The sequence below is a fragment of the Falco biarmicus genome, chromosome 7 (assembly GCF_023638135.1).
Source record: "Falco biarmicus isolate bFalBia1 chromosome 7, bFalBia1.pri, whole genome shotgun sequence".
In the NCBI taxonomy this organism is placed as follows: domain Eukaryota; kingdom Metazoa; phylum Chordata; class Aves; order Falconiformes; family Falconidae; genus Falco; species Falco biarmicus.
Genome location: NC_079294.1, coordinates 52,171,192 through 52,199,185, shown reverse-complemented (window position 1 = coordinate 52,199,185; position 27,994 = coordinate 52,171,192). Strand labels below are relative to the sequence as shown.

The following is a 27,994-nucleotide window of genomic DNA, read 5'->3' as shown; positions in this document are numbered from 1 at the left end:
TTTCACATAGAAAGGTTTTTAATATACCTCCATTGTTTAAGCCTGCTTTAAAAAAAACTGTCTTCAGGATTTTATAAACAGGTATGCTCCAGTTAACAATTTAAATAGTTTACTTATACTTTTATGACATTAGAATCTCTCATGTCAAGCCCATGAGCAGAAGAATGCTTGATCAGATGTGTGTACTTGGTATCTTTAGTCTGAACAAAAGACTTGGAAGAATATCTTTAAGGCCTTTGTTTTTTGTGTTAGCAGTTTAAGCACGCATACAAACAGCTCTCCAGAACATGTTCCAAACAAAAATTGGCTCAGATATTTTTAAATAGTTGTGTTGTTTGAAAGGAAAAAATGGGAAAGATTTTATTGGAGTAATTCTTGTAGCTTTCAAGAATTCATGCACTCTTCTAACAATATTCTTAATAAAGGAAAGTATAGGCAGAAATCCAGAAAATGCAAAACAAAAGCGATGATACAGAATGTAATTTTTGACTCTCAATTTCAAGGATTGTTTCTGCTGAAATTCTGTTTGATGAAACACTAAAAGCCTGTCCCATAAAACAGCTGTAATGCAAAGCAATCCTCCCTCACAAGCAGTCACGTTAGTTACCAAAACACCACAGAATACAATGCATTTACATACTAACATTCAAAACTGCCATTTTACCACACAACTGATATTCGCTAGGAAACTGCATGTCATCCCATTGCCTGGCCTTTTCATAGATGTAAGTATTCTCTTTTCCTAACTTCATCGTGTCAGTTGGGCTCTAAATCTCAAGCAAACTGCTGGTGTACAGCATAGTCTGGTTGGGTTTCTGGGATGATGACGAAGGCCCTGATCCTATCACTTGCTCCTCCAGGCAAACCTTAATACCTCAGGTAAGCACTAGTGCATATCAGTGTGCAATTTAATAGATTTAGGCTGTGGCCATTCAGTAATACAGTGAATAACTGCTACATTCATTTTTGAAGTAATGCCAGAATCCAAACAATTTCTGGAAATGGTTTTGGGGAAGCATAAAAATACATATTTTAACTATTTAGCTGTACTTGTAAATTTCCTAGTGCAAATTTATGGCTCTTACTATTCAAATAAACACACTTTTGTTCCCCAAACCTCATTCGTTACATCATCCTAAGAAGAAAATGTATTTTTGTAAGTAATTTAAGAACTGGCATATACTGTGCATTGAAACGATTCAGTAATTAAACCAAGTTGTTTCCCTTCCGCACATTACACAAAATAAAATACAATTTAAAAATATGTCAGAATAAAAATCTGTAGTGATTCTGGAAGAATTCAGAAAGCTGAAAAATTATTTTTCTTGTTGTTATGCGATACCAGATATTACCATCAACCACTGCTTCATTCTTCAAACTGTAGTTTTTCTACAAAAATGAGACCAACAGAAGATACTTCTGTCCCCTAACCTCAGCTGCAGGCACTCGCTTTTTCCCCCCTCTGATTGAATCTGAAATTTTCACTTGAAATATGCCCACTGAGGTAAGAAAGGGTTAAAGGTTTACGGAATGTTTCAGCTATGGAGCCATTTCCCCTGCCAGCTCGTTCCAGCTCCTTTGAAGCTGCAAGAAAGCCTCAGATTTTTTGTTAGTCTTGTCCTTCTCCAGGCCATACTTATCACAGCATGGTTCAGCTATTTCTACTTCAGCTGCATTTTGTTGTACTTCCTTTTCCAGTTTTTCTTCATCATTCTTTGTTTGCAGTAATTCTTCTTCAGCTTCTTTGTAGCCACACCTTCATTTCTAACAGGCTTAGCTGGATTGCCTTTTGTTTCCATAGCTACTGGATTCCCCTCGCTGGGTGTGTCAGACCGTCCCTTCGCCCCAGTCATCTACACACATATGGGGAGAGAATAAAAAAAAACAACAAACCCACAAGAAAACAAACAAACTAGAATTAACAATCTTAAATCTGCATTAAGCACAAACATAGACAATTACCTTCCAAGAACTGCCTTCTACTGCTTGCCATTCAGCCAGACTCAGAGGCCACATCTGGACTGGTGACAGGCACAGCTGCTCTTCCTGCCACCAGCAGGATCTGACCAGCCCTGCCTCTTTCTTGCCGATGTGCCTGAATTCCCTTCTGGCAGACACCAAAGTGCATGAGGTAATCTGGAACAGAACCACAACTATTTTGCCCTCATATGAAGTCAGGATGTGGCTAAAATATCTAACTAGGCCTGAAAAGCATCCCAGAGTTCACTCAGCCAGGCACAGTTCGCATGTGGCTTTTACAGAAGTAAATCAGGCTGAAGAAAAATTAAAAGTAAGAAAAATTTCTTACTTTTAAAGTGTTGTACGACCTGTTCAAAATGTTAGAGCTGAGACTGGATCTCTGAGAAATTTCTAAAGCACAATATGCATCACTTATTCACCAGCATAAATTACAAAGCAGGCTGGATTTCTAAGAAGCTTCCATAAAATTTCTATTAAAAGTTTCTTTAGATGAAGACAATTAGTTGTTCTTAAAATAAATTCTATTCTGTTTTAAAACCAGCAGCAACAAAACCCAAATGTTAGGCAGTATTAATTGCTACTTATCCTAATGATATCGGGAAGGAAGCTCACATTCAACATTTTATTTCTTTAGATTTAACTGCACTCTGAAAAAACTGCAGAGCAAATGCTGTGTAAGGTTGTTCACATTCAGTAAAAAGGAGTAAGCCATCCACACAAAATTTTGTATTTACGTCTGAGACACAGAAACTGTGTTTTCCTAAATTAAGGTACTTCATGCCTCTAGACAAAAAAGCATACTATTTTTATTTTTTAATTTTTTTTTTAGAAACAGTATTGCATATATATTGTCACAAATGTGTTGCTGTATAGAGAATGGCATACCAATGAGATTTAAGTTTCTGTATGCCTGGGAAGCCATCTGAATTGCGAGGGAAGTTTCCGCAAAGGTGAAGGAGTTCAGAGCAACCAGAGACAGAGATCAACAGCAATTTGTCGGCCAGAGCTAGCATACTTTAGAGGGCCAAAAGGAAACCTCATTTTTGCTGCAGAGAATCACTGTTATCCCTACATGAGCTTGTTTAAAGTTACAACCAACCAAGAATGGATCCAAGATGCTCCACCCTAGCTGCTGAAATTAATAAGTTAAGACACAAAAGATTTCAGAGTGGCATGAGGGGACTGAGGAGAGTATTTAAGCTTTCAGGAAAGGGTAACATCAGCTGGATTTCTGCACTGCCATATGATTATCCCACACCTAGTAACGTAGCTGATTTTGTGTGTGTGGCTGATTTGCATACAACCTCTCTTGTCTGCATGAGATTCGGGGTATCAAATATTAACAGTTGGGTGCTGACTGGCATCTCCACAGAGGAAGCATAATCTGGATCCCTCCCCAGCTACTTATTTTCAGTAGGCAGGTTAGAAGTTAATATCTTAGGCCTCCAAAAGATATCAGTTTCTGCTGAAATGGCCTGAAAAGTTCAAGATCTGTGGGAAAGACAGACAGACAAATTGAGACAAAGATGGGACTGAAAAACCAGGAAACCAGGTTAAAAAGTTCCTTCCTGAAATTGATTGAAGAAAAGAAGTACATCAACAAAAAGTGCCACCACAGAGGCAAAATCAGAAAATTCTTATAAATGCAAATATTTTATGTTTCAGCTGTAATGCAAGCCTCTAAATTACAAAGCATTTAATTAAGCCAAATGCTCCACACTTTTTGCTGTTGATAAGCATTAATAGCTCACATTAAAAATAAAAAAATTAATTTTGAAAGAATTTTGCCACAAACTGGGGGAGGAAGTGTATTATTATTATTATTTTTAATAAACCCAACACAATGTATCAGTGAATTGCAATAAACTGCAATAAAGGCTCAATGGAATAGACCTTGAAGGCAGAATTCACCTTACCTGATTTTACCTGTTTACAGTTGTGCTAATAATTTTTATTCCTGTAGTCATTTGAAAGAAAAACGACAACTCTATACCATGACTCCAACAATCTACTTAAGAGGCTCATCCTGTTGTGGAGATGCATCTTACAAAATATTCCATTTCTCTCTGTTAACAGCACAGTAAGCTTAAACATTGTTTTTCCATACTGTAATGTTTAAAGGGAGGTGAGATGAAGCTCATCCAAAATATTTTTCAGGGAAAAGGTATTCCCATTCTTGGTAGTGGATCCAGAACGCTAAAGGGTCTCTCTGACCCCCAAAGATGACAGATAAATATACTAGCTATATATCCAAGAGACTGAAACCCAAGATTATTTTAAAGCTGCTCATCTGCTTTTCTGTCAAGTGTAATACTGACCTTCTGTTTCCACATGGCTTCCTGAGGTGCAGGTGGAAAGGTGCATGGAACTCTTCCATGATTCATGTGATAGGGCAAAGGGAGGCTGGGATCTAGTGGCACCCATGGGACTGAAAGAGTGGCGGGTACAGTAGGCAGATCACAGTGAGCTTTATGTAAGTTATACGATGCTCTCGTTGTCTTGTCAAGAGAACTCTTGTAGATTGCGACTGATGAATCTCCTGCAGCATGAGTCAATAAATAAGAGCCCTCCTGCAAACTAAAGAAATAAAGTTCAAAATAAAACAAAGACATTAAAATAATATATTTTGTTTCCTTTGATCAGGATAGCTACTAAGTTTTGAACGCAAAAGCAAAACATCTTTAGATACTTACTTATCAGTCCCTGTTTTATAAAAAGACTAGAGACAAAGCATGAATTAAATTGTATTGATAAATACATACTAATTTATGCATTTATAATATATTCATAATGTACTAATTACCATCTGTGCACAGATTGTATGCATTCAACATAGCATTGAAGCATACACTGAAAACCATCCATATTTGGCAATTCTTTAACCAGCGCCTTACAAAGCATAATGCATATATGGACACAGACACAAAAAACAGACGAGCTTTAAATACATACAGGATTAAACAGTTTTTCAGGAAGATAAATATCAACTGAACTGCTCATATCAAAAATCTCAGCCACAAAACACAAAGCTATAGAAATTATGAAGGAAAAGTCTTCTGTAATTCAAATTAAGAGCCTTCACACACAGCGCAAGAAACTTGCTTCAGAAAAAAATTAAAAGATACTTGCAAACCAAAAGCCTTGAAGTAGCTAAAAAATACATGAAAGCAAGAGAAAGGTTGCGACATTGTACAGAAAAAGGCATATGCTCGTGTAAGTCAAGCTAAGCAGATCGGAACACAAACAGTATTAATTCTGCAAATTAAGCAAAAAGACTAACAAAACCCACATAAATTCTATATTACATACGTATAATATTACATAATGCTTTATATTACACATACATAAGATTACATAAAATAATACTACAACTCACTCCTGTGAACTGTTAATCATCTCAGATATGTTCAGCCTCCTCTCCTGAACAAGTGGTTCATAAAAATCAAGTCCTTATTCTTTTGCATAATTTATACAAAACCTGTAATCTCAAGCACATTTTTACACCGTACTGCATTATACTATGCTAGACCTAAAGGAACCTGTAAAATAGTTCATGTATCTAAAGTAATAAAGATCAAAGAGCAGACAAGCATACAGAAGAAATAGGATGAGCTGGGTCATGTTGCAAATACAATGAATCAGAACAGAACACTTACTCGGACACTTTCTTCAAAATGTGATGAAGTATATTTAATGAATTTGCAGGCCTACAAAAAAAGAAAAAAAAAATACAAAAGGAGTAACCTGCAAGGCTTGTTAGGGTTTCACATTCATTGCTAAAATACCCTACTAAAAATACTCACTTAATCATTCCAAGTTTTTCTCTTAAAATTTCTGGAGAAATCTTTTCTAGCATAATAAGTTTTGATGTAAAAGCATCAATACGTCCTGAAAAATATTAATTTGATTAATACACAAAAAATAAAACAAATGCAAAAGCCTAATTTGCAAACTTAGTGGATTTTAAAAGGAATAAGTTTTGCTCTTTTACAGTGTAGAACAGTGAAAAGTATTTATCAATTTTGCACAACGTAAAATATCTAGCTGCTTCAGTACAGACATCTGTATTTGGGCTGACTTTCTAAGTCAAGGAGATGCCCATGACTCCAGCAAATCTTACGTCTTGCACGATGTCTGAGATCTACAACCTCATTTTGCCATTATCTCATCAGTTAGTTTGTATCTTCTCAAGTTCTTTTGATCCTTACCACTACGCCTCCTTACTGGACCCATCACGAATGTTCATCTTTTACAACAAGTTTACTTTTGAGACCAATATATTTGATATTCTGATATGTTAGACAATTGTATTATTTGATTTTCTGGGAATTCTGTACCTTTGTCTCTTGAATTCCCCCCCCCCCCCCCCCCCCAAAAAAAAAACAACCCCAAAAAACAAAACCAAAAAAACCCCACCAACAAACCAACCCCAAACAAAACCCCAAACCCAAAACCATTTACGGTTCAGGCCTCGTTCATGGCAAATCATTAAAGACTACTTGTCTTTGACATATCTAGGAGCAACGGTTCAAAGCTCTCTCCATTACATTTTTAAAATAAAAGCTAACAAGAACAGTGTAGCCCACTTTTTCACTTGATAAGCAATAAAGATCATGAGCACATCTTGTACGCTGATGTTGTGACCACGTGTTACCTTCAGGTTCTCTCTCATGCTAAGGTTTTCTCAGAAATCTGTTCTACTCCAGCTCCCACAGGGAGGATGAAGAAAAGGCAGCATAATAAAATACGACCTACTCAGTGGAATTTACTGCCTTACTACAGTAAATGCCTCAATTGTACAGTTAAAACTGCTAAACCAAAGCACTTCACATTCCAAGCTAAACATTACTAGCAATTTGTTATGTGATGCGTAAGAACACCAAGTAAGAACTCTCATTTTAATAAATAAATAAAAAAAAAGCACCAGGACAACTCATTTCTTTTAAACACTGTACATTTGTTACTTTTCTTGTTACTGGTATTTTGTGCAAGACTAAGCATCTAGATTTAATATTCTGCATTGCTGACTAGAGGAAAAGGAACTCTGTCAAACCACCAACCCACAACACAAAATTGTTTGTGTTCTCTATTCCTTATAACCTGTCCTCAGATCAGAAATTTCTCCATTTCTAAACTCATTGACAGCATAGCTGGGGGGGGGGGGGGAGGAGATCTATGAACTACTTATACCTGGTTTATATTACTATATCTTGTATTTGAGAAGTGACTGAAACACTTGACATTCAGTAAGTCACCCATACAGTAAGTACTTCTTTCCAACCCATTTTTTCAAATAATTTTCAAATAATCGTAATTTAAAGGCCAATATTATCCTAGCCAAGTGAAGGTTAACTACTTTTTGCAGTAAGTTTTGCATAGGCGCTTAATGCAAATAAGTGAATAATGGTCAGGATAAAGTGTTCCCATTAACTAGCAAATCTTATCACTACTTTATTTACTGCTTAGATCAAATACAATATCTTATTTGGGAAACACGTCACAGAGATTGCTCCCTTTGCTGATGCAGGATTTCCTATCTGAGTAGCAAGGAGACTTTAAATCAACAACTGAGCAAGGCGCGCTCTACTAGCGAGAGGAGGACAGCACTCTTCTGTTTGATGATAATACCTCTGCTTTTGTGCAAGCCCTGCCTTCTTTGAGAACACACAGAATAACAAATTCAAGTAAATATCACTCCTTGCAACTTCCGCAGGAGGCTGTAGTTACACCTGCTTTTCTCCTCATTTCCTGAGTCGGCAGCACTGCTGAGTCACTGTGCTGAGCTGGGAGATTTCTCCCTCAGCCACAGAGGGATACAACACTGAAGAACAACGCCAGACAATTACCGGGCACAGACCAAGGTCCATCCATATGTATTTGGCAATACAAAAGATCGTTGAGACAGTGAATCAAGTTTTTTCAAGACCCAGGAACTCCTAAGCTAATTTAATACTGAGAGGTCTGCCACACGCTCAAAACTTTAGAGTCTTCACTTAAGATCTCTGTAGTCTCAAAACTGAGACTTGTAGGTACTGTGTTAGTAGTGGTAAGATCACAGTTTTCAAACAGTTACTCCATACTTTCATGTCATACTGTGGGGTAAATTTTAAAAAGCAGTAAGTCTGCGGCTCTACTATGGCTGATTTAAAAATTCCTTTATTACAGTACATGATCTTTCACGTAAATTATAGTATGATCTGAGAGCTCAATTCTGTCTTTCTGCTTACACCAAATACATGATAGCAGTAGTCTTACTTTCAGGTATCAGGCTAATGAAAAATGAGATATTCACCCTATTTTAAGTTGTCCACAATACAGGTTTATTATCAGGGGCCATTCTTTTAGGGTGGAGTTTCAGGACAAAGCTTTCCGTTGCCAAGAGCACTCTGCATCAGTTGTGACATTGTATTTTTCACAGCTCCTCATAAATACAAACTGAAAGGCAGAAATTCACAGCTACCTTGCAATGTTTCTCAAAGAATCCCCAAGCAGAACATTATAACAGTTCCCTATTAAAAGCTGGGGTAGATGCTCTCTCGTAGAACAGATCAGTTACTTCCATGTACATCTTTTTACCTACCTCTATTACCGAAAACCTGCAGTCTTCAATTTGCCTAGCTAAATAAATCACATATTCTGTCAGTATCAAAACTTGGTGACTGCTGAGTCCAATTCTGTATTTGCAGCAGAATATTTTTTTTAATTGTAAATTGTAGTGGGAAGGGGTCATGCTGGGAATTCTAATTTACTGTGCAGGACAGTGACAACCCACAGTAATCCTGTGTTCCTTCAGAGCACGCAAAAGGAAAACCCCTGTGGACGCCAGGGTTTGCTGTTGGAAGCAGCACATCCAAGAGCTGACAAAGAAACATCACTGGAATAAATGTGTTTCTTAATCCCAATGACTTTTTATCCCAAGCACACAAGAGTGTTTCGGAGGGCAGGCCACTGAATCCTTCCAGCCTAGGGCTCTGTGCCCCTTTCACGGCTAGCAGTTATCTACAAAGGATACACTGGAACCTCTGTATCAGAAAGGGATGGCCATTTATGCCAGAACAAATCCTGCAGCACGTAGCCTGCTTTCTTCTACTCTCCTCAGAGCCTCTGTAAAAAGGGGTGTTGGCTGTCTGCAAACTTCTGCACGTAAGCAGTATGTTAAGTATCCTGTAACTGATGGGAGATCAGATAAAACACAAATTCTTTCAGTTTGTGTACTTCCTAAACAGATTAGCCTTCTTCCTACAGTTTCATATTTCCTCATGCAGCTTGTGAATCTGGAAATAATAAATTTTGATAAAATTTTCTACAGTGGAATTACAGTGCAATTCAGTATACTGTTCTGCTTGTTAAAAAAAAAAAGCAAGAAATGCTTCAGTACTGTACATTAAGATATAATTAGAAATGGAGAACTACCTGTGTTATTTCTCTTTCTGTGAGGGATTTTTTTAGAGAAGGAAAACCCACAGCAAATAGCTTTTTCATATTTTATTCTAAAAATTTAATTTTAAAAACCATTATTTTCATTAAATATGGACAGCAGACAAAGATGCAGTTGGCAAAACTATTACTGCAAAATATATCAGATTCCACAGAAAACTTACAATTCTATAAGAGGATGCAAAGCTTCTATGCAAAAATCAGAAAAGAGAACTCAGGATTTCAAAAACAGTATTCTGATGTGAGCCACCAACAGCAAAAGTGTAATTCAGTGCACAAGTGGAAAGGGTAGACAACCACAGGCCACAACTGCTGCCTTAGCAACCATAAAAACCAGAATTTTTTCTACAACAGGAAAGCAAGGCAGTCCCCACTGACAGAACATTCATTCACTGTACAAATGGGATTGCCCGCACTCCGTAGCAAGTGCCAAACATATTCTAAAAAGCATTTTGACTAACCACCTCATGGCAGATTTTCCCTTTTAAAATCTTATTAATTACAGGAGAATTGCTATCAGAGAGCTTTCCATATGTTGAAAAAGTTGTTAAAATAATCTGGCCATATTCTTTATATGCATAATTTTAATTTCTTTACAGAACATATGTATCCTAATAGACATCAGAACTTTTCTGATGCTTAAAATGTCATTGTACAAACATGAATATAGCATTTTCTACAGGACATTTGTTAGTGAAACTTTCCTTATAACATTGCATTCCTAGCGTGCTTGGTTTATGGATTTTGGATAAGTGGCCTTTACAAGTAAGATACCTTTCTGCTAATATTTCCATGCTTTTTATCCCTGTTTTATTGTAAGTTTATTTTCTGTACTCTGTATTAAAGGTGTCGTCTTTTGTACACAAGATTTGTCATTTCCTGCTTCATTCTCACTGAATGTATGTTACTTCTCATTCACAGATTCTACATTATCTCCTGTTTCCATCTGCTGCATGATACAGCACAAGGAATAACATGACAGGGATGTTTCAAGTTATATCACATATTAGGAAATTAAATTTCATGGATCAGTTAGATGCGGATGACAGAAAACCTGGAAAATGTGTGTAAGCAAGATCATTCAGTGATCAAAAATCCTGTGGAATATCATAGCTATGGAAAGAGGCTTTCAATAAACTTAAACTATGCATTATTCTTCTTCCTGTTAGGATTTCGGTTCTGTAAAGCCAGAAAATTGTTTCCAGTGCCTTAGATACGAGGCACATGTATACTGTTTTCAAAGGACGTAATTTCTCTTATAGCTGAATGACAGAACTTGGTTTAGCCCTAATCTTGCTTGGTTTTCCTCACTCTTGTATCTTTTCTGTCTCCACACTATCAGTGTAGAAATACAAACATTATTGCCTGTTTTCAAAGAAAAATAAATAACATTTGACCTTTCCCCATACTACAAGGCCAAGGAATCTGTATCCTCTGAGCCATACATCTGATCCTCTGTTTGTCTTCTATTTTGGTATGTAATAACAAAAGTATTTAAATTGATAAGATATACCTATCTATCTATCTCACATTTAATCAAGAAATATTTTTACCACTCATGCAATAATTCATATTGTATATAATTCATTAAAATAACACCAAAAAATTCCGTCCCAAAACCAAAGATGCACTAAGTCATGAAGATTACTGACCTCACAGAACTAAATTCACACTTACATTTGTCTTTGAAAAGCAAATAAATGCTGTTCTTGAAAACGAAGATTACTGGACGCTATTCATCTAAAACCAAAACTGACATATCTTCATCTACCACCCAACAGAAATTTTTAAAAAAGAGCATAAGATAAATGTGAAAAACAGAATTAGAAACTTAAAATAAATAAGGAGATATGGAATATACCTTTAATATAAATATTTTTCTCTTCTGTTATTCTATGAATATTCAGACATACATGTTTCTTAAGCAAAAATCAACACATAAACTTACCAATATAAAATAAGCATTCAGAATGCAACATACTCTCTGTCCACAACTGACATACTTCACTTTCTGTAAGAGCTTCAACACCATAATAGGCTTGGTATTCTAGTTTTGGCAACAGGAACATTGGAGTAATCTATAAAGTGAAGATATATGAAAAATCAGCGCCCACCATCCACAAAACACCCACAATTGAACTACATTTTGTAGTTGATAATCATCATAGTCTTCCACTAAATCTGAAGCAACAAAGACATTTCACAGATTGTGTGTGATGGTTCACATTCCACGAAACCCACAGTACAAACTTCAAACTACAGAGAATTTATACAGAAGAAGGTGAAAAGAAAAAAGCAGCCTAGGCAATCTTTTACAAGCAATAAAATTTTGCCACTAAGTAACTTTTCCAGGCAACTTAATTAATCTGTTCACACTTCGGTGCTCTACTGCCCTCTGCAGGAATTTAAGAAAAAAATACGTTGTTACATTTCTTTGTTAGTGGAATCCTGCCACTTACTCCTCGTCTGTCTCACTTGAAATTAGAACCTAATACTTGGCCTCTCATTTGAAATCAGAGGCTAACCTTCGTGCAGTAACACTAACAGAAAATATAAGCTTCTTCTCACTCACAAATCACAATTTAAACTTCAGCAGGAATTTTAAAAAATAAAGTGTGCAGTTTCTCATAAAATAAGCAGCTATTCATAGGCATTTTAAGTAGTGGATCAATAGGAAAGAGATGGCATTTTTTCAAAATAGGATTCTGAGCATGGAATCTCAGCAAATAATCAGAGTAACAAAGATCTATTTCCATTTCAAGAAAGCATAAAGACCTCACAAAATGCTTGCCTACCATAATTATGGTATCCTATTCTGGAGAGGAAGATAACCGTATCATTTTTGTTGAATGATTCAGAGGACAAAATAATGTTACTGAGAGTTACAGAATAAGCTTTCCTTCTCCTGATGTTACAAGAATATTTGGATTACACTTGCATTTAAAACATTTTATTCCATAAGACAAATGATTTGCTAAGACATATACCATAGTCTTTTCAAGCAGAATGAATATGAGCCCCTTTTATATTAAAATTTGTGCTCTGTTGTTCATTCTATCTCCTATTTCTCTGCTTAACTAGGCATAAAAGCAAGGCTGAATCCTGTTAAAAGTATTTATGATCATGTACATCCTCAAAGCCTTGGGCCAAAAACCTGATTACTGCATTAACTTCTAAAGAATAGTTCAAACTGACATTAGTTTACATAATTACAGATGTATGTTACTGTAATGCAGTTATAGTCAAAAAATGCAGAATCATACTTGCTTATCTTCTAATCAAGTAGGTTTAAAGAAATCACAAGCTATTCTTCTCTCTCTTCCTACAGCAAATATTTACTTTAAAGGAGACACACACTGTAGAATTATATCTGAACGTACTAATTGTCTGAGTGAGAACACAAATGCTCTGAAGGACTGGGAATCCCAGAGATGCCAGTCAAGCACAACTGTTTTAAAAAAAACAAAACAAAAAGCTAACAGCAAAATCTGTACCTTCTGAGTTTTTTTCTTTTTATGGTACCGTGGCAATGACTTCACTTTTTGCACACTGCAACGCACAAGTAACGACAGATCATTCAAACTGAATAGCTTATACACAAGGTTGCCATCCTGAGGTGCTTTATACTCTGAGGGGTCTTCTTCAAGCATCTGAAGTTCATTTGGCAGCTTTCCTACAGAAAAATAAATAAACCAGAAAACAACAGGCTTATACATTCTTTACCATGAAGCTAATTAACTTTCTTCTCTTGCAGTAGGGTTTGTGGAGTTTTAAAATTATTTTGGTTTTTTTTAATAGGAGTTTCTGAAGTAAGATTATGGGGTGAAAACCATCTCATCAGGCACAAGAAGTCACCTACGTATTACAAAAAAAATAAAAAATTGGAAAACGTCCACTGTTACTTCTAAAGAGTGTATTTTCAAACATTCACACATATTTTATCCTAATCGTTAGATTTCTTATACAAACAGAGCTGAGAGACTCCATTCCTGTACAAATGGAGTTCAAAAGCTGATTTTATAGCCAGTGACTCAGCACGAAGGAGACAAAGCTGCTGTTTACAGCGAACGCCTCCTGAGAGCCGCCACCCCTTTAGCAGTTACTGAAGTCACTCAAGCCTCAGGTTTGGGTGGTAGCATAAGCCTCTGCTGCAAACTGAGTTCGCTTCAATTGCAATACTCGCATATTCAAAAGAAATGTTAGATCTCCAAGTGCAGCTCTGAGGTAGTTTCACAAAGATCCCTGTATCCCGTAGAGATATTTTAACAAAATGCTTAAACAAGGATAAATCCCAACTTAAGATTTATTGAAAATTTAGCCAGTTCTGGTTTTTGTCCTGCAGATATGTGGAAATACGTGTCAAAACTACAACTACAAATAGACATTGCTGTAGTGCTACGAATAAATACATTCAACATTAAATTTAGAGTTTATTGTGCATCTTTGAATTAACGTATACTGTGTGAGATATTATCATCCAACTGACCAGAAAGAATTTATTAAGAAAACATTTAACTTAGTTCTGGCTTTCTGCAAAAGAGACATGCATAGGTGTTTATCAGATTGCTATGGAACTTTTAATTTGTAGCAGTATGCTTTCTATTCTTTCATAGTCACATTGCAGCATCTTAGCAATACAAGTTTCACTACCTACCTTTCTTGAAAAAAAACCCCAACCTAACAAACTCTATTATCAAGCACCTGAATTTCATACTCTGGCTTTTTAAGAAAAGGAGAAATTGAAAGAATATCATGCTGCTCAATTCTTCAAACTGAGGGAGGAGAAGTGCTCTTGTAGTGACTAGTAAAATTCAGTGAAACTGATAAAAATGTAGGAAGTGATTACACAATTTCAGCTAAAACAGATTTAGTTGTGTTAACTGTTTCCATTACAGATAAAGTAATTAAGATTCATTCCTATGTGATCAAGTGTACAGCTAGTCAGAAAACAACAGTGAAACATGTTTTCCCACCAAAATGCATCCATGCACTGGAATTAAGTATTTTGAGAAAAATATTACCTGTCTTGATGCAACCTGCCTGCTTTCCTGTCAATTTACCTAACACAGCAGTGTTGCTAAATTCGGTTGTACAGTGCAGAAGCAACTCAGGCACGTGAGAAAAACCTCAAAGTTCATGGTCTCCATGATCCGCAAGATTTCTAGATCTTGGCTGAGGTCTGGGTGTAGAATAGGTTCAATTTCCAGCTAAACGCCTGAAAACTTGGAGGTGGCTTGTAGCGAGTCCTCATTAGTCTTCTGGAACAGATTGCTAGGAGCTAAGATAGAAAGCAACTGAACTAGGAGGCTCAGAACTTAGACACTGAAATTGCAAGTTTTCTTTCAAGTTTTAATTGCATAATTTGAATAAATTTTTCTTCTATAAGAAATGCAAAATAATTCCATTTTTGATTGGCAAGAAACTATCTTTGTAGACCAGACTACTCAAATATTTGAATTTCTGAAGAAACTCAGAAAGTAACTCTTCTCACTACTAAGTTATTTCTTTTCCTTGCCTAAAAATCTTGTGTATAACAACTATGTTTCTCTAAATAAAACAGTATTTCACATGCACTCCATGGACAAACAGCTTCTTTCTGTGGGTAAGACAGAGAAGCGTATTGTTAAATACCTCCCCCTGCCCCCAACCAAACCCAACTTTAAATCACATATCCAAATAAATGTAACAGAGGTACTATTGGGATGCTCTTCAGATGAAGGAGTTAGAATTTCGGTAAAATTTTACAGAAAAACATTTTAAAATTTTACTCCTTACACAATGCACTCAATTACTTACTCTTTGACATGCCCTGAAAAAGCGAAGTCCATGTATTTCTGGACGAGCTGCTGGGATTTGAGGCAGCGGCTGGCACAGTTTCTGTGCTGGAGGTCACCAATAGTTTTGGAGACTGATGCACATGGGCTGGCGTAGCACTAGAACCATCACAGCTCACCACTGGTTGCTCATGAGCTTTATGGGAAGGTGACTTGAGAAGTTCAGTTTGCATTTTCAAAATCTGTCCGACAGGATCAAATTCTTTGGACAACTTTCTGGTAGGCTTTCTGGAGGCATTGTTTCCCTGATCCACGGTATCTGTGCAATCTGTCATGCTTGCTAATGGAATGTGGGTGGGGGAAAGTGATCTGGCAGTCTCTGCTGAGGTATGAGAAACAGTATTTGGTACAGTTCTTTTGCAACAATCGGTGTTTTTACATTCTGTATCAATTATCAAACGCTCTTCATCCGTGTCACTACTGCATAAAGAAGCGTAAGTCTCATTTTTCTGAGTAGCATCAGACTCTCTCTTGTAACTAACAGCATTAGATAGCATACTTAGCTTTGTTTCATTGTCCAATACTTCTTTGGTCATGACATGCTGTGCTTCGTTCAGTCCTACCTCCTCCGAATTAAGGCTTTTATGAGATGAATTTTCTTCAGAGCTGAAGCACAGAATGCCATCTAATGATGGAAGCTGCATGCTGGCACATGCTGAATCACCAGAAATGGTGTTTTTTCCTTCTTCATCTCCACCACTTATGGTGGATGTATTTTTTTTCCCCATTTTTAGGTCTTGTGATAAAACTTTAGCAGTGTTACTAACTGTAGGAAAAGTACTTTCCATTTTAGAAGTTTTTGAGAGTTTGACAGTTGCTCCAAAAGTTTCCAGTTCTGTAACATCATCATCAAAGTCCATCCCTGTGTCATTTGGAGGAGGAATCTTCCTGCACTGGTAAGTATCAGAAGACATCTTAACACAGGGAGGAAAAAATAATAGTATTAAAAAAACAAAACTAAACCAAACCAAAAATTAGAATGTGTTAATCACAAATGAGACACTGTCACATTGAAAACATGAAAAATGTTCTGCTATCCATATTTTGGTATGTTGGCTGAGAAGGGTAGTATTTGAAAAAAAAGCAAAACGAACTCCTGTGTTGAACATAGAGTATCTTAACTCCTAGGAGTTGAAAGGGCTTTCAAAAGAGAAATAAAGGTCATAGAACTTTTCCCACTTAAATGAACTGATCAAAATGCATTTTAACTAAGTAAACTAAAGCTGAAATGCCAATGTATTAGAAGCATTTAAAGGAACTAGACAGACATTTTAAAACATAGGGTCTGTAATTCTGCAGTAGAAAAACTACCAACAGGAAACCTAAATTTTCCTTCATTATCACAGAACAAGTAACTCTGCAATTATAACATAGGCTTTTGGTTTTGTTTGTTTGTAAGAAGAGGTGAAGCTACATACATCCCACTGAAATAGACTGTCCTCAGCTGGTTTGTCCATCAACACATTCGAAATCAAAACATAAGATGCTTTGGTTGCTAGGAAGTCCATTGGAATGTCATGGAAGATTTGGTTCCTCTCTCTTACTGTCATTTCCTTTCTCAGCAGAGGTGAATCAACATAAACCACCTTAGCTGGTTTGCTACCTTTTCAAGAACAGGTAGAGATTGAATACAAATTAAATTAAAGAAAAAAAAAAGACTGTAGTATAATTTAAATAATAGATCTTTTGACTTCCAATTCCAGTCAAATCCATTCCATTTTCATACTAGGAAAAATGAAAAACTATCCTCTCATTCATTAACAACAGAAAATAGAAATATGTCCAGATACAGTGTGAATTATTAAGAACCCGCAGCAGCGATACACACCACATTAACAGTCGATCATATTTTAAATGCAGTTCTAAATAAAGAATTTGTAAAATAAGAATTTGGGATTCATCATTCCTTATACAGCATTATATCATCAAATGTGTTCTGTTTTCCAAAAAGATCTTTCGCCTTCCTTTGATGAACCTCCAAAAAAAAAAATAATATTTTTTTTAAAAGTCTCATTGGCCAAAAGTGATGGCTGCAGTTTATTTTTCTTCTAATCAATAGCTATGTCTGGGCTCTGCTGCCCCACTCTTTTGTTTACACCTTAAACCACATATGAATCATCTATAGATTCATTCAAAAGTAACAGCAGTACCAATATTATAAAGAAAGCAAAGGCACGTCGTGAACATAGTATCACTGTCTTAAAAAAAAAAATCTGTGGATGAAAACCCCCCATAATTAATGCAAGAGGGAAGGTGCAAAAGGAAGGAGAACCCCTTTCAAGAAACACTATATATATATCTAACATATTCTGAATGCCCTTTAGGTGTTATCTTTTAGCCTAAAAATTAAAGACTGTAAAATTGATACATAAAATGAGTCAGGCATATCTTTACAGATAAGTAGTTTAATTGCATGTAGAAAAGTGCAAAATTTCTAAGATTTACCGATATTTGACAGCTTATTTACTACTATCCAAAAGTCTGCTATACAGATTTGTGTGAAATGCACACAACGTGGACATTCTAAGACAACAATCATGATAAACACTCATCATGAAAAAAATACCTCGTGTACTTAAAATTAAAAAAAAGAACAAGAGAGGAAATCTGTATTTAGATTACTAGTGGAGTACTTGACAGCTCAAGTATAGCATTCAGATGAGTAAATCAGTTTACTCAAAACAATTTTTGTTGCAGTTGGGAAGAGCAATCTCCATGGACATTCATTATTTATTCATTATTCTATAATGTAAATAGGTCCATTTAATTCCAGAAAATGCTTGCTCTCTGTTTTTTCATAAAAGTTCAGGATTTCTCTTTTTTAGCTTACTGAAATCAGTTCATATGATAGTTTTAACAGCTTCAGTTTCCTTTCCAAGGAGCAGAGCTTACAGTTTTGAAAAGCAGAAGGGCATTTAACTGATTTTTTTTCCAAGTAGAAAATAGCTGTATGTCCGAATTCAATGTTAATGATGATACCTCTAGAGGTTGTTACTATTCTCAGTAACAAGGTGGAACAAGGTATAGAAAACTATGAAATGACCTTGCTGTCAGCTTCCCTCCTTGCAAAACAGAGGACAAACTATAGCAATGGATTTTTTTAAAGTTCATTTCTTACAATAACTTCAACTAAATTAAACATTTTTCTTTACAACACAGAGGTGTCTGACTCCTTACCAGATGACAGCTGAAAACCACAAACTTCAGATTTTTGCCCTTTAAGCTGTGTGAATTAAAGTCAGTCAAATTTTATTACTTACTTTGGTTTCTTAAATTAAAAACATGGAATTACTTCAGAGAAACTATTTTCTTACAGCTGCATTCTAGACTGCTGCTTCTCCAGAAAAGGTAAAAATCTGAGTTTACAGTTTTCATTAATCTTAGCTGCTTTCTTTTTTAAAACAAAACCCAAATTAAACTATTCTATTATTCTGTGAACTAAATCAGACTACCTTCCACTTTCCCACAGTTGGTTTTACTGGATTTTCTAATTTCCTGTCCTTCAGTCTGCTCAAAAAGGATTATGAGAATATATAAAGATCTTCATAGACAAAACCATAATTTTTGTAACAAAACCATACTATACCTGCAACAGGCATCATTTTAATGCAGACTGGAATTTCCCATTGTTCCTTGTAGTTTAGTCCATGATTATTCAGTAAAGTAAATAACGATTGGTTACTTAAAACAACTTGAGGACAGTATTTCAAAGCAAGTTTTTCTGCATTTGAATCTGAACTAATATCCTAAACAAAAAAAAAACACCGTCAAAAAATGAACTTTTTTTAAAGAAATACACACAAAAATTTCAACTAATAAGAAAACGCCCAAACAAACATGGATTAAACCCTGCCTCCCCCAAAAAATCACTGCAGTGCCAGGCTTCAGAGTCAAATGAAAAAGCAAAAGATTCCCTGAAAGTTTTTGGCTGAATCTTATGCATCCACCTTGCAGCATGACAAAATATACTTTAACTTGTACCTTTCAGTTCATTCCTATTAAATCAATTTACACGGTTGAATAGGAATTTGGGTGATCATGAACTATGGAATGTATTGCAGAACGGCCCCCCCCCCCCAACCAACCAACCTATTAACTCACATATATTAGAGATGGTCTTAGGAGTTAAGTAATAGCACAATAAACACATATAACATTAAAGTATGGTTAAAACTGCACAGTTGTTTGAATACAGATAAAGAATCTTAAAACAAATACAAAACCATGAAGAATACAAATTCAGAATTTAAATTATGTAATTGTTAAACATTATGACTACAGGTTTCCATGAAGAAAGGAAGCTAGGAATGCTCATGAGGTGGGAGGAGAGATAACAGAAACCCAGGAGAATGAGGACCATGAGAGAGAAATAAGAAAAATCTAGCTGTGTTCTTTTTTCTGCCACCTGAGACATGATCATAAATGTTCTCTGTTTATAGCTATAACATCTCTTGAGGCATATATTATTCTCCTGTGTCATCTCTGCTACTTTCTTAAGCAAAAGTGTCTTTGCAATCACAGTGCCTCTGTTGAAAGTGTGGGTTTTGGTATGTGAACAAAGTCCTTAAAATAGTGGCTAACAAATTATCTGGAATAAACAGTCACAAAACCCGAGTTCTACAGAATGAAAAACTCATTGATTTTCTCTGCAGAAGAACACAAAAAGAAACACTGGATATTTAATGGTAAGGTGGAATGGACTCTAAAAATTGTTGAACTCTGAAATGGAGCTTATGCTGTTTAGCAAAAGAAATTCCCAGGGTAAGCTAACCTGATCGACTTTTCAGAGAACTAGACAGTTTGAAGTATTTCTTCTTACCCTCAGGACTTCTTTCTTCAATCAGAAGCCGTTACACCTACATGCATTCATATGTGTGTTTACACATTCATACAGGCCAGCTTAGAAATTGCAAAGCAAAATTTAAAAGCAACAACACTGTGATAAAAAATTTGTCTAGATTTCACTCAGTGTGTGCCAATTTAAGGACCCCTCTACTGTTTCATTGAGGGAACAGAGGTTCCCTTCCTTCAAAAGGCACTAGGTCTAAAAGATAATAACCCAACATTTGAAGAGGGCAGTGTGATTGCTATAAATGAAATACTAGACAAATTAGTAATACAGTGTATGTTCCTATGGTACAAGATGTGCAAGATTGCGCGGGGGAGGGGGGAGCACGGAGAAGAAACTTAATGCTGCCACATAAAAAGAACCAAATTGCTCTTCTCTACAAAATATGCCTTAAAAATTACAATAAAAAATTACTTACATTGTGCATAATAGAAGCCTTTTCTTCTGGAGTTATAATAGATGTAACTGTTTTATAATCTGTGGGCAGCTGAACAGGCATAGTAGGGAAAGCTGTTTTACCACGTCTCGCTGTACCCTTGAAGAAATCAAGCCGTATCAGAAAATAGCTTTAACTGAAATCATGCTGACCCAATATTGCAATTCTTATACTGAAAAATACTAAGAATTTATGCAAGTACATTACGAAGTTAGCATTATATTAAAAAAACCTACTATTATTTTAACCTTTTTACTGCTAACATACAATAAAAGGGTGTTAACAGCCTTTACTACCAAAATAATTTACTTAAAATTTTCATTAACAATTATAAATTATAATTCCCAACCCAAGAATTGAGTAGTACTTGTAAAAACCCCTGAATCCTGGCATAACACAATCCAGACATAATTCTAGTTATTTGAAAGTAACACCAAAACAATACGTATGATATTACCATTACAAGAAGATTTTTTTCCAGCCTAAAGGTCAACTGTGTATGAAACTTTCCTCCCATGATACTTGTGATCTCCTGGAGAGTGTAGAACTCAGGATATTTTTGCACATGTCCAATACAAGCACGTAATAATTCCTAACATACAAAGAAAAAGTAGTTTATACATTTTATCTTTCATAAGGTTTTAATTTTCAAAAGCTTTTTTCTGCAGTTGCAAGTTGCATTTGCACACACCTTCTGAAGAGAATACAGATACATCTAGCAAATTACTGCCAACAGGCTTATTCAACTTTTCCAGTTAAAGACAGTATTTAAAAACTTAGAGATACCAGTACAACTCTATAGTAAACTTATAATCACTGGTATCAGAACTGAAACATCCTAAATGCTCCTCAACTCTTCATATGAGGAGCTAACAACCTATGTACCGTCTCAGACCAATCATAAAAAAAAAAGAGTTTAGTGTCGAACTGTGCTAAATCAGGTAATTCTTTTCAGTTAAACTTATTTACCTTGGCTTTTAGAGGGACCAGTATTTTTTTATGTTACTAACTAATTTACACCAGGCCTAGGTAAAAGTCACAAAGGGAAAGACACAGGAAGATTCTGTATGTGTTGAAACTTGCCTTCATGTCAAATGAGTTATTTCTGCAAGTATTTACATATTGGTCTCCACTTCATTTTTAACTCCAGATACCAACTTAACTATAAACAGGACTTGGAGACACATTTTGTGACCTGACGACAAGCCAACTCTAAAAAATAGGCAGAAATGTAAGATATAAAATTACTAAGCCAATCTCAATTTTTAGAAAAAAAAAGATAAATTTGTGTCCTCACATGTGCCCAAACCATGTGTTAATTGCAGAACAAATTTACCTTGTACATGAAAAAACACATAAGTTTATGGTGGAATAGAAACAATCCTTCTGAATTTAACTTAATGCTCTACTCTCTGGTAAACGCATTTATTATTATGTTTTATTCCGCAAAAAAAGTGATGCAGCACTTACTAGAAAAGACTAAAAATTTAACAAAAAGTATGAAGGTAGGGCACTTCAATTAAGACAAGACACTATGAGAAAAAACAAGCAAGAGCAAATCAACCCACTGATGGGAAAGTTTAATGAACCTGTATTCTGGAATTCTTTTCCTGAAATGTACTATTAAACCAAGAATGATATATAAAGTTGCATTCATGTTTAATTTTAGAATCAGAGTGAGTATTTAACACAGCATGAACTTGCAGATAATGATGATTAAAGCCTGAGTAACCTCTGATTAAAGTCACTTTGTAACACGCTACTATGGAGGAAAGCTTAACATTCTGTCCAACAGCGTATACTTAGGAGCAGCTTGTAAACGTAAATGCACACTTAAAATGCAATTTCTCCCTTCCAAATAAAAATATGTCATTTACTTAATTAACGACTAAAACTTTGTTGAGTGTTGCATTCAGTGAACACACATGATATCAAAAGATATCGTATCTTAACGGCTACAATAAACTGTGGGCCAGACCATGCTGCACAGACTAAGGGAAATGGCAACTTCTCACGTCTCATCCCAACATAGAATCAGCAGAAGTTCAGGAATTATCAGATTCCATGAGCAGCTCCTCTGTATCTTTAATCATGAATCTAATAAGATTATTTAAGAAAAGGAATTAAACACAGTATTGGTAATTACCTCAGTATAACGCAGTGCATCTTCAGAGATGGCATCATAATCTTGAGCACAGCTTTTTGCAGCGTTTTGGGCAAATTTCATAAATTCTGCAGTTTCGTTGTTTACTACTTCTTTCATTTGCTGGAGGGAAGGGGGAAAAAATAATCCAGTTTTTTAGGACAGAATGGAATCCTATAGGGTAGGTATGCAACCAGCAAAATTTCTAGAGAGGCTGTACAGGTGATGGTATGAAATAAGGCAGACTCTACCTGCTGCTCAATTTGGCAAGTCTTTGCATATGTTGAGTTTCACTGAAGTAAAAAAATTTTTTGCAAGGCCCATCTCCTTAAAATAGAGTAAATCCCAAACCAATGAAACACCATGCCCCAACAAACAGCAAGCTTCTCTTGATCATACACTGGTGGTTTATAAAAAGAAATGTTACAAGACATTGTTGGGGCAAGTTTACATGACAGAATCAAAAAGATACCTGAGCTCTGACTTCATAAGCAATTACATTATATAATAACAACATCGTAGGTACTAATTTGCCTGGGAATGACATTCCCATTGCTACAGCATAAAATAAAGGAATTAGCACTAACAAGGAAGCATGGGAAACCAAATGCAATGGCTCAAAAACTCTTCCCAATTAATTACACTATATAGGACTCAACTGAAATGGTAATTCCAACCAACATGAGACAGCCTTCTGCTATTTAAACAGCATTGCTGAGACTAAGCAGCAAGTGTGAACTTGTGACTTTCTACTCCCATAAGCACTGATGTGGCAAGCACAGAAGGTCAACGCACAGGCCCCCTCACACGCTAATGAAGAAAGTTCTCATTACAGGGTGCTGTCAAAGATCATATAAAAACGTATCCATCTCCTAACACTATACATGACTGCTACATGCCATTATGAAATGCTACAACCACAGTAAGGTAACTAAACTACCTTTTCATTAAAAAGTGGGGGTGTGTTTGACCAACTATCAAAGATCTACACTTAACACCAGTTGTTTAGACTACTACTAAAACACAGAATATCCACACAAAAAAATCCCACCCACCTTCAATGAAATAACCAAACACACTTTCAATTTACATTAAAAAAACGTTATCCTGAACACTTACACTTTAAACCTTTATTACCATTCATAATACTATGTTAAAAGGAAATCACAATGAATTGAATTTAAAAATGTTTTTGTTACCTTTTTCTTGACTCTTTTTAATAAAAAAGTTGTATGACTCTGATGTTCGTATGTACATATATGCAGACTTACCAGATATGTGAATAATTCTCTTTGACTTGCTGCGTTAACTTGAAAATGGTTTCTTTTTTTTGAGTACTTAGTCATCAGATATAAGTATGTTTTCTGCTCCTTCTCAGTCAGACAAGAGGTAAATGGATAGGGAACTCTAGGTTCTGGAAAAGGATCATCATCAGTTGTGCTTTTAGCCTCCACCTCAACTGGATCCACAGCCTGCATACTACAAGTCTGTTTGTTTTCTGAAGTGTCTGCCAATGCCTCCACATTTTTCTTTGCCTCTCTGAAAGAAAAGTAATAAATTAAACTTTTCACATAAATATTAATAATTGTCAGAATTAATAAAGGCAGTCATGCAAGCCTAAACTTCAAATCCAGCAAAATGCACTGTGAGATACTGTACAATGTGAATTCCTAGTCTATGTCTTAGGAATTTTCTTATTCTAAAACCTTACCTGGACAATCTAACTGACCCTTAGTACCAACTGCAGGTTTGCCACTGGTTAAAAAAAAAAAAAAAAAAGAAGTTTGTTTTAAACAAAATGGTGTATATATTAGTCTTTATACTCAATATTTAAGTGACAAGCTAAATAACAAATTTCTGGGAAAACACATTATTAATAAAAAGACAGAGTTGCCACATTTTGTCATTCACTGATGGCTGGTGTTCAGAAAGAGTTTGCACTCAGAAGGGTCTAACTTATGAGTCAAAATTGTGATAGTAATGCACAAAGACTTACCTAGAAAAAGCCTTTCTTTCATTGTAAAATAAGTAAATTAAAACTACTTAATTGTAACAATAGAAATTCCTCACAAAAAAAAGGTACACAATTCAAGAGTTTCCTTTTCTACTCTAAACTGGAAATCAGTTGCCAAAAATAATATTGGGCTAATAAGGGGCGTAGCTGCCCTAAAAACAACGAGGAAGTAACATTATATAGCTAGTTCTTAAAACAACTCCAGTATATGAAGGCCATCTTAGCCCTGCTCTATTTAAAATAACTGTTCTTAAGAGAGAAAATATTTAAGGTTAACAAAATGAACATTAACTGCTGATCTTGGAAATAGCATATTTTTAAGATACGATTTCAGCAGTAGAAAACATCTCAAGTGTCATTCAAACCCAGCAGTATCACGTCCACAGTTCTTAATAATACTTCACAGCTGTCTCTCTGAATATGAGAATGTGTCCATCCTCACGGCACAAACTGGCAAATTTAATTAAGCTGCAGCAGCGACAAGATGCTGACTCAGATATGCCAATGTAGGAACATAAAGAAATTCTAGCAGCTTAAATTGGCTATATTCAGCACGGAATGGAATGGCAGCACATCAAGATCATTTCAGTATGCAGTACTGTCATAGTCTTCATCAGGGTGCAAACCAAAATAATCTGACAGAGCTTTTCTGTCCATATTTACAGCATTATACTTTATTTGAGCTGATAGTTTAAAATTTTTCCTCTTCATTTTATCAGCAACCTGCCTTCACAGCTTCTACAGTAAGATATTTAGTGAAGTGTGTGTTCTCTATCAGAAACCCCAATATAAAAATCGACAATTTCCTCCAGTTTTTACTTTCACATTTGTCCCAACAGGTTCCTTTCTCTTGACTATGGCGACACAACCTGGTTCTACCAATTTACAAATTTTTCTGGTTGCAGCCTCTCTTCTTGCTATAAACCCATGTCTACCCTACACAACTGAACACAATCCCACTCTTGAGTGCAGTCACGTCTACTCCAGAAACACTTTTTCTACATCATCTAAAGGAATAATCCTACAGTAATACCCAGTGTACCCAGTAGCAAGCTGTGAGGGCTGTGCTCATCCAACAGATGAACAAGAAAAGCCTTCTTTAGCTGAAGACATGAGATAGAGAGACTCACGTGACATAGGCAGGTACTCCCTTCTAATGTGCATTCCCAGTGTCAGTTCATAAAAATATATCATCTCCTCCAGAACAAATTGTTTCTCCACATGCTGGACTCCTCACTTAGAGCACAGTAGCTACTTTGGTCTCCCATCCACATTCTTTGGGGTGTGAAGGTTCATCCACTTGTCACTTGTACCTCCCTACCAGCTTAACAACTTCTTAAAAAACCCCAATACCCTAAATACAGTCCTCCAACTTTTGAAACCCAGCAGCATGAGCCATGTTTTTCACTATGTGAAACAAATGTTGATTCTACTGCCTCAACTTAAGAAAATAAAGATGTCAAAACTGCACAAACAATGCTATCTGTACCACGGGTATTCACATAATTTCATTTCCCATTTTTCAGATAATACTCTACAGTTTCTTCATTACTCAAGGAATTAATTGCATCTCCACTGCACCCGAGATGCTGTTGGATCTGTGTAAACAGTGTTAGCTACTTCCAAAAGATACAAGTAAAAAGGCTTTCAGTGTACACTATTGTCAGCCTTCTACAAAGTGAGAAGACACAGACAGACAGCAAGACATCAGTTTCTAAAAAGAATTAGGTCTGGTTCATGGGTTACAGGATCCTTACCGTGACCAGTCAAAAAGTGTGGCTCAAACTTCATCCCTCATTGGTATGTAAATGGAAGCAAAAAACAACTAGCGCCACCCCCAAAAAATAACCCAAGCTCCATCCCACCCCCCAAAAGACACAAAAGACCAGTGGTCCCAACCTAACCTAAATTCTTCCTGCTTTCAGAGGTTTCCAATAGGTAAAGCACAGACCAACTGCTGGAGCAAGGCATCAGTAACAAATCCTTGCACGCTGGATAATAAGCAGCTTTCCCCCAAAACAGTAAGGATATTTATCAACAGGATGATGACAGACAGCAGAAAATTATAAAATAGCAGAATATACCTGTTTGATAAACGCCACAGTTCAGAGAGGCTTGGAGCCAATGAATATTTTTCATAAATTTCATGTGAGAAAAATACTTCAATGCCATTTTTTGGTGAAATATCCCTGATAATAAAAAATAAAAAACAAAACATGAACATTGCAATACACAGAAAATTAAAGGCCACATCTGCCCGAGAACCAGAGCACAGAATTATTTTTTTTAAAAAAAAAGGGCTATCTACAGTGTTCATTTTCCCTTTTTATGGAAGTTACATATATACTGTTTAATTCCTACTGTCTTTCAACAGTAAAATACATGTGTTCTTCACAGTCCAAAAAAGCGCAATTTCATTAATATAGAATATAAATTGTAGATACGGTGAAATTCTGATGGAGTTACATGCTTTCAGATGTTCATTAATCAAAACCAATCACTGAGTTGAACTTGCTGGAATTTTGAGAAAAATATAGAAATCTTGGTTTTAATTTTTCAGAAAAGAGATATTTTGTCTTCTACGCAGAACTTACCTTCTAACCTCTCTTGTTTATTCACTTATTTAATATAGCCCTTCCAGTGCACGGGGCTTACACAACGCCAATCTTCCCAAACTATTCTGAAAGGCATGAGGAGAAATATATTTCCGCCTTTCTCACGAATGAACTAATTCAAACCCAACTCACCTCTCTAGACTTAAAAAGCCGAATTACCTCATTGTAGGGCTTTTCGTATAAGAACAAGCACAACGCCCCGGCCCTAACCCCGCACCGTGGCCGTGCATTACTGAGCCGTCCCTCACGGTGAGGGCCCATGAACCCAGGCACGGCTCGGCCCTCCCCCGGGCGGACGCCCTCCCCCTCCCGCCTCTCGCTTCCCGCCGCGGCGGGGCGGGGCCGCAGGCCCGGCCCGCTGCCGCCGTGCGCCTCCTTCCCTTGGCGGAGCAGGCGGAACGCGGGGACATCTCCCGCCCCGCAGACTCGCCTGCTGGCTGAGGGGGAGCGGGGGAGCGCACTCACCAGGTCAGCAGCTGCCCTCTGCCCGCCATCTTGACAGGCCGCTCAGGGAAGCGTATTCGCCCGGTCCTCCTCTCTCCGCCGCGCGGGAGCCTGCCTCACGGCATTAGCCAATCAGCGTAGCAGGGCGCCCGGTGGGCGGGATCAAGTGTAAGCCAGCCAATGGCAGCGTGGGGTTGAGCAGCGGCTAGAGGGCTGCGGCGGCCATCTTGTGGCAGGCGGCA

At 36.5% G+C, this 27,994-nt stretch overlaps 1 protein-coding gene and 1 long non-coding RNA gene across 7 annotated transcripts in view; one reads left to right on the top strand and one right to left on the bottom strand.

The window, feature by feature from the left end:
• Positions 1-27,886, bottom strand: ICE2 (interactor of little elongation complex ELL subunit 2). 6 transcript variants are annotated; one of them, XM_056347864.1, is made up of 17 exons: positions 27,288-27,399; positions 26,778-26,882; positions 24,391-24,434; positions 23,951-24,218; positions 22,683-22,802; positions 20,994-21,128; positions 20,519-20,635; positions 18,838-18,997; positions 16,670-16,854; positions 15,214-16,165; positions 12,912-13,090; positions 11,366-11,495; positions 5,784-5,868; positions 5,637-5,687; positions 4,299-4,557; positions 1,963-2,136; positions 1-1,853 (listed from the first exon to the last, which is right to left on the bottom strand). In XM_056347864.1, the coding sequence occupies exons 4-17, from the start codon at positions 24,155-24,157 to the stop codon at positions 1,662-1,664; spliced, it is 2,946 nt and encodes a 981-aa protein (XP_056203839.1). In that variant the 5' UTR covers positions 24,158-24,218; positions 24,391-24,434; positions 26,778-26,882; positions 27,288-27,399; the 3' UTR covers positions 1-1,661. The 6 variants fall into 6 exon arrangements, with proteins under 6 accessions (XP_056203839.1, XP_056203835.1, XP_056203838.1 ...); XM_056347860.1 differs by lacking the exons at positions 24,391-24,434; positions 27,288-27,399 and adding an exon at positions 27,774-27,886; XM_056347863.1 differs by lacking the exons at positions 24,391-24,434; positions 27,288-27,399 and adding an exon at positions 27,441-27,573.
• The window catches only part of LOC130153288 (uncharacterized), a 28,981-nt gene continuing 28,636 nt past the window's right edge, over positions 27,650-27,994 (top strand). Inside the window, exon 1 of the long non-coding RNA XR_008823300.1 lies at positions 27,650-27,776. This is a non-coding gene — a long non-coding RNA (uncharacterized LOC130153288). The remainder of the gene's footprint in view (positions 27,777-27,994) is intronic.